This window comes from Corvus hawaiiensis, chromosome 1 (genome assembly GCF_020740725.1).
Source record: "Corvus hawaiiensis isolate bCorHaw1 chromosome 1, bCorHaw1.pri.cur, whole genome shotgun sequence".
Classification (NCBI taxonomy): Eukaryota; Metazoa; Chordata; class Aves; order Passeriformes; family Corvidae; genus Corvus; species Corvus hawaiiensis.
Window position 1 is genome coordinate 96326078 of NC_063213.1, and position 15412 is coordinate 96341489.

Here is a 15412-nt window from a genome sequence, read left to right on the forward strand (position 1 = left end):
GCTTGCTGCCTTTGGGTTTACATCCAAGTGATGAGCTCAGATCCCAAATTCACTTCTCACTTCATTAACTGGTTTTGGGCCTGAAGGGACCTCTAAATGTCACCTGCTGCTACCCCCTGCCTTAGCAGGGACATTCTGCACCTGGTCAGGTCTCTCAAAGCCCTGTTCAGGCCCGGTGTGGAATAAGCCTCTTTTCGGAGTCTGTACTAGAGGAATTTGAAGTTAGTATTTGTTTTATTTTATTAAAGCACTTTGTACTTTGATTTTCTGCTAAACAGCAACACTGTTTTCTTAAGAAAACCATCTCAACCTAAGTTTTATTTATTATTATCATCTCAGCCATTTAACTTTAACGTACAGACCGAGGTGAGCCCATTCTGGGGACAGAAGTGGTTGGGGGCTTCCCCAATCCGCCAAAACAGGAGCTGTGCCCTTAGGCCTGCCTGCCCCGCCGCTCTCCCTCCCGAAGGGCGGGAGTCCCCTGCAAGCGGCACCAGCAGCAGCTCCGAGGCGGGCGAGTCCGGGACCCGGGACCGGGACGGGGTCGGCTCCTCTCCCCACCACCCGGCGCCGCTCTCCGCCCGCCGAGCGCCGGGCCGGATGTCACGGTGACGGGCGGGAGGCGAGGCCGGGTGCGCTCCGCTGGCAGTCCCGAGCCCGGGCGGGCAGGTGGAGCTGGGACCCGCGAACGGAGCATGGAAGGTGAGAAACGACCCTGCTCTTCCCCGGGACCCTCTACCCGGCCGGAGCCCGCAGCGGCTCCACCGCCCGGGGGCTTTCAGCCACTTCTTTCAGCGCTTGCTGCATATAGATGACAGGCTCTGGAGAAGAAATCGAATCGGGTGTAGCAATTAAACGGGAAACGAACGGGGCTTTTGGCACCGTCTCTGTTTAATTTCAGAGACATCATAAAGTGCGTGATAAAGTCGGGGTTTAGAGTGCGCTTTATCTGCTGTTCGTATTCTGGGGTTTAACGAATTCAAGTATGTCTTCTCTCTTTTCACCTGTAAAACATGCCCGTAATATTCAGAGCCAGGAAAAACCAAGCTGGGACTTAATCTTGGGTTGTGGAATAATTCCCTGTCATAGAAAAGCAAGATTTCTGGTGTTTTTTACAATCCTGGCAAAGAAGCTTTGCAAAGCATCACTTGGTTTCTTATTTCAAAGGTGGAGATTCTTACTTTGACTCAATGTTTTAAGGGCTCCAGTTTAGATTCTGCTCTGTCTTAATGAACTTGAGGCTTTTTGGTTATTTTAAGTTAGCTGCAGAAGCCTATTTAAAAGTGCATTTTCCTTTGCTAAAGGCTTTTAAACTTTTTATATGTAAATAACCACTCACTGAATCTGACTGAATCGAGAATGTTGCTGTTTGAGAGACGTACTAATGATTTGAAAGAACGGATTTGAAGGCACTTCAGCACTTTAAAATGCAGCCTCATTTTCTTGATCGAGTTTGGATCATTGTCTTTTTGGGAGAGGAAAGTTTGTGAGGTGTATTGGAATAGTCTGCGATTAGAAAATAACAAGGTTTCACTACAGCTGAGGTTTACTAAGAAGTCCTTCTTGGGGGGCTTTTATTTTTTGTGTGCTCGAAGTGAACACAGAAATAATCTTGAAGTTTCAGGTCTGTACTTGAGGATGATGAGGATCCATTAATGTGCCTGAGGTTGTTGCACTGGGGATGAAGTTAGTGCAACAGTGTTGTAATGTGTTATCCCTGGATACAGTAATTTCCAAGAGCGTATCCGTGGGTCTTGGAAAATCTCCTTGCCCTGAGGACAGAAGGGTAACGCGGCTGGCTTGGACTTTCCGTGCCCAGCGTGAGGAGGTTTGGTAGGGTCACAGAGCAGCAGACAGGCCCTGGCAAGAGTGGGTGTTTGAACCAAAATTTGTCATAAAGTTGATTGTATCTCTCCATGACATCGTTTGGTTTTGTGACTACCGAAAGAACTGCCCAGCTGTCAGCTCCAAGTTCTGGGCTGGGATCAACAGGTTGGATCAGGAGTTAGACTTTGATGATCCTAGTGGGTCTCTTCCAGCTCAGGATATTCTATGTTTCAGGATATCCTATACTGAATCACTGAATTATTCTACTGGGTTTAGATGGTCGTATGCAACAATATGACAAAAATCTCCTTAGTTATACACTGCTGATCAGGATTTCTTCCCAAAATGACATGTGCACTTAAAATGCCCATGACATTTTACACATTGCATGGTGCTTAAGAGCAGCAAAGTATCAGAGACCCCATAAAGAGTTTACTTGGCCCAGATGCTTTCTTCAGAAAGCCATGGAAGCTGCGGATGCTGGAGAAGTATATTCAGTGGAGAAATTAGCTAGAATTTCTCTCCTTAATGGCCCAGTGTGGGTTGAAGGTGAAAAACTTGTTGGGGTGGAAGAGGTTGAGTGGTGCACATAGCAAAGGCACTGGCTTCAGATAAGGAAACTGGCTGTGTTTGCTCCATATGCTCTGATGGAAGGACTAACAGCAGATGGGATTTTCAAAGGTGTCTTCTTCCCTGTGTTGTTGGGCCGAAAAATGCAGCTGGCAGGAAAAAGGCAGCATTCTGGTTTCATTCTGGGGACAAATAGGTGAAATTATAATAATTCAAGATATACCTCCCATTCTGTATTAAGGACAGAAAGCTATTAGGGTCATCAGTGATTTGAAAAATATCCGTTTTAGGGGGGTTAAATTTCTCGTTGACTGTTCTGGCCAAATTCCAGGATGAAGTATGAATAGTGTTGCATATCAAAATACCATAGCACCTTTTTAGCAAGCTATTTGAATATTTTGGCTCCCTTTGCCTATTGGCGTAGAACACAGGATGGCCAAGGATTGGTTTCGAAAGCACATGAATTTTACTTCTGCTTTGTAAATGCACACTGTGCCTCGGCTGCAGCACGCAGAGACGGGCACCCTCTTCCCATGCACCCCAGCCAGTGGAGCTCTTTGAAGCTTGGGAAGACAAACGTGTTCTGTAAGTGATTTCCTGCCTTGTGTTTTTCTGACTATTTGGTAGAAAATTGGCCTTATTGGTATAGAATCAGGGATGGAATCTACCCACATGTTCTCCTGTCGCTGTGAAGGATCTGTGAAGGATACTCAGGAAAGAGAGCTGAGGTTAAATATTAAGAGATCACTGAGGCTGTAAGAAGCTGCTGGAGACTGATGCGGTAAAGAAACCAGGTGCTGGTGAGGGAAGGTTGGAGGCTTGGAAGTGAAACGAAGACCGGGATGTTTCTCAAGCAAGAAGAGAAATATTCTGTAGCGTGTCATCGTTCTTATCTCTTCCGAAGGGTTGTCCTGTCCAGCAGCCATCATGGGCATGAACCTGTTGTGTTCAACAAAATATGAATAAATTCATAGACTCCATCTCGGCAGGGAGCAGATGAGGGTCCAAGGAGGCTGAGCAGGACCTGCTCAGCTCTCGTGGGGTTCGGGCAGAGCTGTTCTCCAGCAAGTTGTCCCGCAGCTGCCAGGGAAACCCAAGGAATGCAATGGTTTCTAAAAATATATAGTTATCCAGGAATATATGTAGAATTATTGGAATTCAAGCAGTCATGTAAAGGGTTCTAGTTTTTCCTTCCACAGCCTCCTGGAAGCTCAGGGGAAGACAGAATTGCTGCCAAGGTTTCAAAGGCACCCTGGGGCTTCAGACTGGGGCTTCAGACTGGGGCTTTGACCCAAATGGGCAACTGTGCAGGGTTTCTGAAAGCAATTAAAACCAAAATCAAGTGTTGCAGGACAAGGCAGATTTTGTTTAATTTTGTGCAAAATTACAAGGGTTTGCGTAATTTAAGTGTCGGTATTCATGGAATCACTGAATGTTTTGGGTTGGAAGGGACCTTAAAGCTCATCCAGTTCCACGCCCTGCCATCTTCCACTTGACCAGGTTGCTCCAAGCCCCATCCAGCCTGGCCTTGAACACTTCCAGGGATGGGGCAGCCACAGCTTCCCTGGGCTATTATTGCAGTGTAAAGGTAAAATCAATATTAGAGAAAATTTTGATTAATTTACCCATAATTTACTGATGTTTTCTAACCATTATTTGCTGTATAAATTGGTCCATCTGCTTCTTTGTACCTCAATTTTCCTGGCATAATAGAATGAAAATGAGAAATTAAGGGCTATAACTATACAGTTCCTTTTATTTATTTCAAAATATAGATTCAGTAAATATCTGAACTTTTTATCATTTAATTCTGTGACTATGATGCAAGGCCTTTATTTTGTTGCACACATTATCCCACCCTCTATTCATGCAGTTTTTTTGGAGTACCTCTCCTGATACCAGGCTGCCTCGCTGAAGAGTTACCAGAGCTTTATATTTTAACGTTGCAGAGACCACAAAAATGTTCCATATGCAGAGGAGGTAAAGACAGATAATTGTGGGGTAAATGTCACCCGTGGTTAACACCTCATGCCCACTGCCTGGGTGTTTCTGTTATGTAACTGCCAGGAAGAAATTTTCCCGGTCCAGGAACTATTATTTTTTAGGTTCAAAGCTGATAAAAGATGTTATGGCATGTAAAAAATAAAGAGGGGGAAAAAAACTACGGGAAAGAAAGGAGGAAGGAAGCAGGTAACTGTGTCTGTATTAAGAATTCAGCCTCCTAACAATGAAATCTCAAGGCAGGGAGGCCTTGAGTAAAGGCATAACGGGACAGCTCAGGTCTGTGCCTCCAGTTCAACTCACCAGCTGAAATTTGGGCACTGCAGTGGGCAGTGGGAATATCTGCAGCTTGTGTTGCCTTCAAAGCTCTGCTGAGCCCCCAGGCTGGGAAACCAGGCCACATGGGTAGTCCCTCTGAAAAATTTTTAAAATTCCTAGCATTTGATCCCTTCTGGAATTTCTCAGTGGGAATTAGACTTGCATTCCCATGAAAACCAAGTAGATCTTGTGAAGATAATGGGGGTTTCCCTTTGCATGGGAAGAGGAGTGTAAGAATATTTTTGTACTTTAGAGAAATTAACTTCCTACGGAGTTACTATGGCTGTACTGTGCTCACAGGGTACTCAATGAGTAAATCAAAAGCATAAGGTACTCTGTTCTATAACTTTTTGAAGTTAGGAAATCATATTTAATCCCTTTTCTGGGCACAGGCCAGTGCTCAGGATATAAAAAAGTGAAGCACAATACTAATTTGGTTTTTATATCTTTGAAATGTTTTCTTTTTCAATTTTACTTTCAGCCAAGAAAACAGGAATTTGTAAGATTGTAACAACTGTGTCGTGAACTGTTCTAAATATTAAGCACCTCAGGCTGCTCTTCTGTCTTTTGCAGATTCACAGCCCGGGATGGACCTCAGTAACCCTCAGGAACAGCCCATAGCTGCAGGTACGGTGCTGTTCAGTTATGTTCTTCCACCCTCTTTTGACAATTTTACATTTAAATGAAGAAAAATAACATGAATTGCAGCTGGTTTAGAGTCCCAGGACACTGAGTAACAGAGTCAAAAGTACAAAGAGGAGCATTAAAGGCAAAAAAAAGTAAATTTTATAGTTGAAATAAAACGGTGGAAGTCCAATATAACATTGGAAAATTATAATAAAGTGGAAAAAAAAGCCTGTAGAAGGAAAGGAAACGTTTTCAAGAGAAAGCTGGAAGTTTTGATTAGGGAAGCAAGAATAATGCAATTCTCTTGGTTGACTGCATTTCTGAAAATATGAAAACAAACCTTGTGAGTGAGTTTGACAAGTGTTTCACTTTCTTGTTAATCAAAAGGTTGAGCTTCTTTCCATCTACAATGTAATATCTAGCTTGAGAAGGATTGGGGATGTTACCATCCAGCTATCAGTAGGTTAAAGAATTTACCAGCAATTTCACAGTATTACTGTAAATTTTAAAAATTCCCAGAATGTTTGAAAGAAAATACTGTCTGTTTTTTTAATGAAGTACTGATCTGAAATTTAAAGAAATACACATAATATGGAGCTAGTTTGCGTTGTGGGGTTAATGAAAGAGGCTTTATTTAAAACACTTCACCCGAATAGATTTCACTAAAGTTAAAAATGTTCTTTATTTCCGAGGAGAGAGGCTGGGATCTCTGGGATGCTGATCAGCATGATAATGTTGATATTTAAAAATACACATGTGGAATAAGCAGAGAAGTGCAAGTGGGTTCAAAGAGGCCTTGATTACACGTGGTTGAGCAGTTTCCTGGCCTAGGGCCAGAATGATTAATATTTTGCCCAGAAGAACAAAGTGGAGCTGTGATTCCTTTGCCGTGCTCCAAGAAGCTCCATCCCTGCTCACAGCAGTAGTCAGAGCACCTATGATAGAGTTAGATATACTGGGTTTTATTCCTGTTGTCATTTAGAACAACCTCCAGAATATTTAGATCTGAGCAAAAGCTGAAAATGGGTTCAAGATGTGTGTGAGATCTTGTGTGGGACTTTGGGAAGTAAAATAATTCCCCAAAGTGCAGCCAGTGCATCCATAGAAATAACATTGTGGGCACTGTCAGCAGTGCTGAGAGTGTGCAGGTGCTTTGCGGGAATCACCTGGAAATATTATTGGAGAATAAATAGTTAATTATATTTTGCCCTTTTTTTTTTTTCCTCCAGAAGAACAAGAGGATTTGACAGACTGTAATCTGAACAAATCCCAGGAAATGGAAAGCATGGATAATGTGGAAGATATGAAGGAACACAATCAGTCTAATGAAGAAGCAGGAGGTAAAATAGAGCTGGAATTCTGAAAAATAATAGTTATACTTTGTCTTTTTATTCATCTGATTATGCTATAAGAGTATGCCTGTAAATGGAATAGCAATACAATTCATTTGGAGCATTTCAACATGGTCTAAGGAGGAGCAACCCTTTTCCATTGGGGAACCTCACGTGCATTTTACCAAGGTCAGTTTTACAGGAGCTATGAAAAATGGATGGGAAGATAAAAGAGCAAGTGCATCTGGTGAGCCTTTAATTTGTGTAGTAACATACAAATTCCTAAGAACAGTTTGCATAGGCAAATCCTGTGTTAGGACTGCAATTTTTTATTAATGCTGCTAAGTACTTTCATACCTAAAAAATAACTTGATAATTTATTCTTTTTTTTGAAAGAAAGAAGAAGTTATCTCAAATTCACAGGACCACTCAGGCCTGTAAAATTTAAAACTGTAGCAGCAATGCTGTACTTTAAACCGTGGGTGAAGGGGAGGTTGGTCAGTTTTCCATGTTTACTGTTGAATTTGAAGAATAAACCCTTCCTACAGGTCTGAGAGAAGACACAGGGATTAATTGAAAGAGTAAACCAATACGTACTGTCTTTAAAAACCAGAAGGCCCTCTTCATTTGTAGATAGAAGATAAAAGTAGCAGCTCCTGGAACTTGGCAATCTTACAGCCCTCAGAGCTCTGGGGTTTATATGTGTGTATGACATAGATGCTGAGCTTCTTACGTGCTGTAGAAGCTCCTAAATGGAGATCTCAGCATTAGCAACAGTTCCTGCCCATGATCTGAGAATGTTCATCTGTTCCAGGGGCCTCAGCCACAAGCAGTGAGGAGTGTGCCTGGTGGAGGATGTGGGGCACGTGCCCTGGGGAGAACGCACATGGTGTTGTTACCAGTTTCACAGTGCCTTTCTGTGCCACAGGTCTGTGGCAGTGCGGCAGTGCCAAGGGAAATTATGACTGTGGCTTTGGGTAGGAGTTTGAGGTAGAGTTTTTATCACACAAATCAAGTAAATCACTAAAGAATTATGTGTTTTGGCTGAGCAAGTAGCTTTGGTTGTTCCCTCTAACATTAATGTGATTATTTTGCAGAAGTTATTCTTTTGCATTATTAAAGACCAAACGTTTTAATCGGTTAACAAATTGCAAGCCAACATAAAACACTCAAGGGAGCGGTGAGATGAATCTCACTCAAGGATCTACAGTGCCGATATCTGGAACTGTGCTGGTCCGGCCTTTCTGGACAGTTTATGGAGAGACATCACACAGATTTTCTGACCAAATTTATGTGTCTGGCTTAGGGTGAAAAGCCTCATGTCCCCAGAGCAGCTGCTGCTTAGCAGGATTCTGCAGTCAGTCAAGAGTAGCTCAGTATAGATGTCTGCAATATAGAGCCTGCCTTGGGCAGGTGAGTTCTGCTCTGCTTACACTAAATACAGAAGTTTAATAGAATAGACAGAATATGGAAGACTTGAGCCTTTTCTACATCCAAGGCAGCTGATTTCTCAGATCCCACAGCACATAAAATATTCACAGCCATGCTCCAGCTCTTTGTCCACCCCTTGCACTAATTCCACTCACTAGCTCACTTTTCCCTGTGCTTTCCCAGTGTCCTGGCCCTTCACTCCTCCTGCTTATTGAGCTGTGGGTGCAGAAAGCCAGGACAGGGTTTCTTTCCCAACCCCCTCAGTACTGACCATCTGAGAGGAGTTGCTGTAACTTCTTCCCACCTTCCCATTCCAGGAGCCATGTCTGTACTGCTTCTATGCAGTGTCCAGGCACGAAGCAAGTTCTTTTTCTGTTCTCTGGCTGCCCGGTGCCTGCAGTACCATTTCTCACCCTCTTTTGCATACATTTAAGTCAGGAACAAGTTGGACATGTGAGAGATTGTTTGTATCGGTACTGCTTTTACCATTCATTTTTTATATTGCTGCTGATCTCTAAAAGTCTCTTTACCATTTGTTCTGGAATGCAAACACTGAAAATTTACATCTCAAAGACAATGCTATAAATATCAATAAAACATCATTCCCCTCCAGCAGCCTCCCTTACCATTAGAGCTCATTTATTATAAAGTGAGTATGAGCCTTCAGTACTACAGTGCCCTCCCTACTCTTTGCTGCTCACTGTAGGAATAAAGCCACGATTGCAAGGAGAAAGCTGGTTCAAACGCACAAAAAAGGTACTTCCAGCAACTCAGTGTAAAATGGCACAAAATAAAATATACATTGTGTTTTCTTCAGTGCTTCACACACTGTTCTCTACAGTCATTCTGATACCGGAAGCACAATAAATCTTAAATATTTAAGCATGCTGTGCTAGTACTCCAGGCCGTGCAAGGATCGGTAGGTGCACTTAAATTTCCTCCCAACAGCACCAGTTCAGTTGCTGTTGGAGACTGAAAATCACAAATAATCTCAGTTTTCATGTCATGCCCTCTATAAAGTAGCAGCAGCTCTGTTAGTCCCTGAGCAGTCCTCGTGGGTCAGTAACTACTGTCTGACTTCTATAAATGAAACCACATTCTGACAGTGCTGTCCTGGTGGGAGGATTATCTTTTGGGGATCACTAACCCTGGTAAAAATGAATATTTAATATTCTCCAGGATCACAGAAAAGAAATATTATCAGTATTGGTGATGGCTTTTGGGAAAAGGATTATGTCCTGCCTACACCTGAAAAACCTATTGGTGAAAAAAAAAAGCTCAATATCTTTATTTTGCACACTGATATAATCACTAATCCCCTCATTTTATATCAAATTTAAAGATAAATAACGGAAAATATTTATGTGATTCTCATAAATGTTAATCACTTTTGTGAGTGAGCAATTCCACTCCAGCACCTTCCCAATTCATCGCTGGTGACAGCCTGCGACACAGAAACCTCTCCTTTTTCTCTCCTGAACCCCCGCATGATCCGTGCCCCCGGGGTTTGTTCCATCTGCTGAAGGCCATCATAGGAACATGAGGCCACTGACTCATGGAGAGAGATCAGGCCTTCGATAACCTGATTTCCACTGCCTTAGTATGTCTGTAACATGTTTTTCTCCAGCACAATTATGTCTGGTTTTTCCATGTCTTGTCAGCCATCCGTAATGAGTAGGAATCTTCCAGTTTCTTGGACTACATGTTTTTGTGACTCTTGCATTATTCATGGGTGACACTGTGAGTATGTTGTGCGGATTTATTCCGAGGCTTTGAGCAGAAGCTGGAGCCTGCTTAAGTCTAGATGTTGTCTAACTTGGTTTGATGGAGACTTTTATGCTAAAAGTGGTGCTGGGGTCCTTTTAAAAGCTTACAGACCGTTCATAAAAGCATTAAATTAATGTATAGGGCTGAAACACCATCACTGAGGCTCATTCGGTGTTAAAAAATCCACTTTTTCAGCAAACAGTTCCATATTTGTACTTCTCTGAGCCTGTGCAAACACATCAGCTTATGGTGATTTTTATGTGTGTCCTGATACAGGTGAGATGCCACTGGAAACAGCTTAACTTGTCCTATTCCACCCCCTGTTAAAAGAGCTTCCATGATGATCATTGCTAAGTATCGGGCAAACAATTAGGCAGCAGGCTATAGTAAAATGGTAATTAAAAGCTTGATGGGGAAGAAGGAAAAAAAAAAGAAACAAAACCCCGGTTTTTTGCCTCAAGGGACTGGAAGCTGCACGCTGTGGTGCACATGGTGTATGCTTGCCTGCAACCATAAAAATACACTGTTCCCATGGTGCTTCCTGTGTCTAGTCTGAAAAGAGACAAGCAGTGAGAGCGGGGGGGAAGCGCTTGATTTCCCCTGTTTCTTTATGTGCCCCCAACACTTACCTTTGGTGGCCAAAGTTGACATATCTTTAATTTAAAAATTAAATTTAAAAAGCCATGTTCTTTCCTCTGGGAGTCGCAGTCAAGCACGAATGTTTAATTATGTCTTAATTCTCTCAGCTGTTGAGGCAGACAACTTTTGGGGTGTTATGAATGTCAGCGAGCTTTCATGGTTGTGAGCTAAAAAGAGATAAAAGCCACATTTGTGGTTTATGGATGTTAATTGCTGCTGCACTGAGGTATGTAAGGGGGGCGGTTGAAAGGCTGGAGTGAGGCAGGAGAGGTGACAGAGCCTCGCTGGGGCGCTCAGCGAGGTTCCAGCGGTGCTGCAAGAACACGCACTTATCTGCCTGGAAAGGAAGTGCCGTTTTTTATCAGAATATTACATCTCCCAAGCCCAGCTCGAGCCCCGGCGCTCATGGGACTCGGGGTTATCTCACAACATCAGCAGAAGTTCACTGCAAGGGGATTTCTGTAGTGTTAAACCCAGCAAGGAGTCTGTGCTGAACGGGTCGGGCTTCTCTGGGGGCTCTACTGGGACTGAAAGCCGCGTTTTCCTTATCAACAAACGATCCTCTTGACTTTGTTTGAGCTCTTCAGACTGTGCCGTCAGCGGCAGGAATGCTGCCAGGCACGCTGGGTGACATCAACGGGGGGCGGTGGTGTCACCCAGCCTGTAAATGATTGACATCAGCTGGACTATCCTGAGCACTCAGCACTGACATAGACACTCGGATACTCTGATTGCCTGGAGATAATCAGAAAGTGCAGCTATTTCTCATTCTAATTAACCCATTATAGTGATTAGAAAATAGAATTTACTTTTGAGATATCCTGACTCCCAGTGGAAGCTCTCAGACAGAACAAGGGCTGGAAAGAGGATGGATGCACAGTTATTCAATAGATGATGGGCTTCCCTCCATAACTTTTAAAACTCCATTTTTCTTCAGTTCTTCTACAATGTGTATCTTGGATCCATACAAAATAATTACCTGAAATTACAGGTGAGAGAAATATTTATTCCTTTGGCATCAAAATTAAATCTAGTCCAAGGCAGATGAGTTGTGATCCCTCCCAACTCCCCCCAGCAGAAATAAGTGAAGATGCAGAAAATGGCCCTGGGAACTCAAATCACATGATGTTGTAGGAAATAATCCATTTTTTGGAAATACAGATTAGTGGAAAGGAAATCAGTTAATGGGGATGAGTCACATTTTGCCCCCAAACCAGGCTGTTCATTTGGCACAAAATGGGAGTTGAAGGGGCAGGTTCACTCTGCTTATGCTGCTGGAAAAGCATCGGGAAAAGGAAACAGATCCACGAGAGTCAAAACTTTGCTGAAATGCCACAAATAGTTCTCTGAGCACTGGAATTGATGGCTCTTGTCTCTCGTTGCTGACTTTGCTGACTGACTTTTAACTGAACTATGCAGAGTTTGCACCGGGTGCTCGGTGTCTGTTTCACCCGGGATTCCTCGGGCCGGCGTTGCCGTGTCCTCAGCGCCGTCTCCTATTACGCTGCATTCGCTCCAGTTCTTGTTCCGGCTTTAGTTCCTTCTGCTCTGCAGGAGCGTTGGGAACTTTGTTAATCCGGAGTTCGGCTCCCTGTACTCCCGCGGAACAGCGAGTGGCTGCGCTCACCTGCCGTGCGTGCCAGCTGCACTCTTCTCCTGCCTCTCCTGGTGCAGGAGCTCCACCTCCAGGAGCGGCTCTGGGAGCTGCAGGTGCTCCCGGACGGGCGGTTTGAGTAACCCTGGTTTTCCAGGGAGGATTGGATTTGTTGTACAGGTCTGAATCACAGACTCCTGGGAACGTTTAGGCTGGGAAAGAGCTGTAAGATCAACGTTACTAAGGGAACACAGAGAAGATGCACATGCTTCTCTAGAAGACTATGCTAAAAGTAAACTACAAATATTTAATTACAAGAACCTCAAATAGGAGAGAACATAGGTGTAATCTAAAATTCAAATCAAGATTATTTACTACTGGATTTTTTTTATAGTTCAATCAAATCAGTGCACTGTTCAGGGGGTTCAAGAACATCTGAACCAAGCTCCTGCCTTTAGTCTATATGTGTTGAAATTCCTCAGGTATTTATCACAGATTTCCCAGTTCTTTGTATTATTTTATCATATTTTCTCTCCGTATTTTATTTTTCTTACAAGACTATATTGCATTGTCAGAAAGGCTCTTGGGAGATGAATTTACAAAGATTAAATGAAACTACACTGAATTTCTCAGGTTTGAAGTTCATTTGAAGCACAGTTGACCAGAATCGACCATGCCTGAGTGGTCACATTAGTGATTGGTCCCTTGATATAAGTAATGCCAGCGATTATCTGAATTTAACATGTGGCCTTTCCCAGTCTGACTGTTGGGTCCAGATGTTCTCTGATTAACTGTCTCATTGAAGTCTGATTTAACGGTTGTGATTGTATCTGCCTTGCTGGACTTCAGGAATTGTAATTTTAGGAATGTTTTCTCTGGGTGATGGTATCTTAACAGCAAAGGAAGGGAAGAGCTCATGCAGTTTCATCTTTTTCTGTGTTTTTTTGTAAGAGGAAGACTTTAAAGATATTCAAATCTGAAAGGATAACATTAACAGGTGTCAAAATTAAAACAAATTTCATCTGGGACAGGTGTTGAAAAACCTGGGCCCTGCAGGCATGGGGATGTGGGATGGCATTGCCTCTGTGCTCCCATCCAGCAATGGGGGTGTAGAATGTTGAGTAAAAATGGCAAATTATTGCCACTTTTTAAAATTAAACAACCAAAATAAAATCCCATGATAGCTGAGCATACACTAGCCATATTTTTCCAACCTCTAGCCCAATTTGTCCCAGGGAATGTCATTCTGCTTCCCCAAACTCTGTTTGTATCTTCAGTTAAGAACATTTAAATGCAGTTAAATGAAGTTAAATTCCATTTCCTTCTCTAAACCCAGCATTGCACAGTGTTGCTGTACAGTTTGTCCTGTTTAACTCCAGCTTTGGGAACACTCAGTTCCGAGGAACATTTCTCCTTTATCCCTATTCCTGTTAGTATAACATCATCATAATTTGGAAACCTATTGAGTCAAAATCCTAAAAAAACACTAGAGTATTATTATGCAGAAAATGATGATAGTGGGGAAATATTGTGTGTGAAAGTATAGATTTACACAGGAATATTAATCTTTATAAGAAAAATTATTGGTTTTAGTTAGATGCTTGAAGAACCAGTTACATAATTCAAGTTTCCTGACTCATATGAGCTTGGAAATGACGTGTGTTGTTTGGTTGGGGTTATTTCGCAATTAATTGTACAACTAGATAAATTACACTATGCTTTAATGATAAGAGGCACTGGTATTAATGAAGTAGAAAATACACATCTGAGCACTTGGAAAATGATGCCTGGCTGATTTTTTTTTAATTTTCTTTCCAATTTTCAGTGCTGCATTTCAATTTGATTTGTTTCTATTTTTGTTTCAAGTCACAATAAAACCAAGGAGACTCATTACCATTGAGCCTGCACTCCACAAAGGGGAATGCTGAAAGTTTCTCTCTTATATTTAGAAGTGAAATTTCCACCAGGTGCATTCTGCACTGGGTCATTTAGGAATTACTACTCATGTCTGCTTTATAAAGTATCTAAACAAAATAAGTACTAGGGGTTTTTTGTACAAAAATGACTACTGAACAACAATACAAAAAATACTAAAAGGCATAAAGATAAAATAAACCCAAAGCCAATATGTCCAAGTAATAAATACAATATTTGGGACTTTTTGTGCAGAAGTCTCTGCTTTGGCCCATAGTGACACAAAAAGGAACCTGAGGAATGGGACAGGCCCAGTGTCTGCACTCTGCAAGGGCATTTCTTGTCATCACGTCCTGGTTGGGGTGGTTGTCTCGGCTGTCTGGCTGGAAGTTAATTCTGCTGTGAAGTGATTGCTCTTCCTTTGTTGGCAAACAATGATCTCATAAAAGCTGTTGGGAAAAAGGGAGCCCAGGCTGGAGTCAGAGGGTAAACAAAGCCAGGGTGGGCCAAAAAGGCTTGAAATCCTTTCCCTTCCCTAGATGGATATCTGCAGTGGGGTAGAAGGAAAACATGGAGAAAAGTTGTCTTAACTCTGCTTGGGTTGCCTCATTAAAAAAAAAGATCTCATGTTGCTGTTGTGTCACTTCACATTTTATAGTTCCCCATTAGTTACAGTGTCCAAATTTTCAATATATGCATGTAAATGTTTTCTTCTTGTTAAGGAAAAAAACTTAGACATAGAATTGGTTATCTTAATAATTTCCCCCCAGTTTATAATTTTTATGGGATGTACTACTCTCTTTATTCACTGAGGAATGTGGATTATTTTATTAATGACTTATCTTTGCCCCCAGTGTGTTGATTCCATGGCTGAGGTGTTTCTCACAAACATGCAGCATTCTGCCTTGAATTTGGAAACTCCAACGACTTTTTCAGCTTCACCACTCTCTGCCTCAGGCTGGGTTAGGTACAGGAGTTTCTCCTTCTGGAGGGGAGCAGCTCTGGCATGTGTCTGTAGGGTTTTGTGGAGATAACAGTGATGAATCATCAGTTAATACCTGTCAAACCCAGGTAGTCACAAGAACCCTCCAATATGCCCCGTATCGACTCCCTTCTTGTTCCTCGGCATCTGAATCCCATTAACAGCTGTCAAAACCTGGTAAACTATTTATATGCTTTCACAATTTGTTTAATTGGATAGTTAGGAAATGGCATACAAGAAAAGCTTTTCTTTTTCCTTTTTTTTTCCTTTAGTCTGGTTGAACATCTGTAGCATTAGGGGCTCATTATCTCTGAATTGGCACAGCAAATCAGCAACATCATTAAAATGCCACATTAAGATGATTAAGTTTCTTTGTTACCCAGTTGACTTTTTGCATGTGCTGAGGATTTC

General features: G+C 42.3%; 1 protein-coding gene across 7 annotated transcripts in view; it reads left to right on the forward strand.

Annotated features, from left to right (window-relative positions):
• Positions 1 to 15412, forward strand: part of IKZF3 (IKAROS family zinc finger 3) — a 37817-nt gene that overhangs the window by 2949 nt on the left and 19456 nt on the right. For 5 of the 7 annotated variants that reach the window (XM_048317792.1, XM_048317817.1, XM_048317826.1 and 2 more), the window contains exons 1-3: positions 2900 to 2982; positions 5290 to 5343; positions 6573 to 6683. In XM_048317792.1, coding sequence (XP_048173749.1) covers positions 2931 to 2982; positions 5290 to 5343; positions 6573 to 6683 — 217 coding nt within the window. In that variant the 5' untranslated portion in view covers positions 2900 to 2930. Of the gene's footprint in view, positions 1 to 595; positions 703 to 2899; positions 2983 to 5289; positions 5344 to 6572; positions 6684 to 15412 lie in introns of those variants that run through there. The other 2 variants (XM_048317800.1, XM_048317808.1) reach the window with 2 other exon arrangements.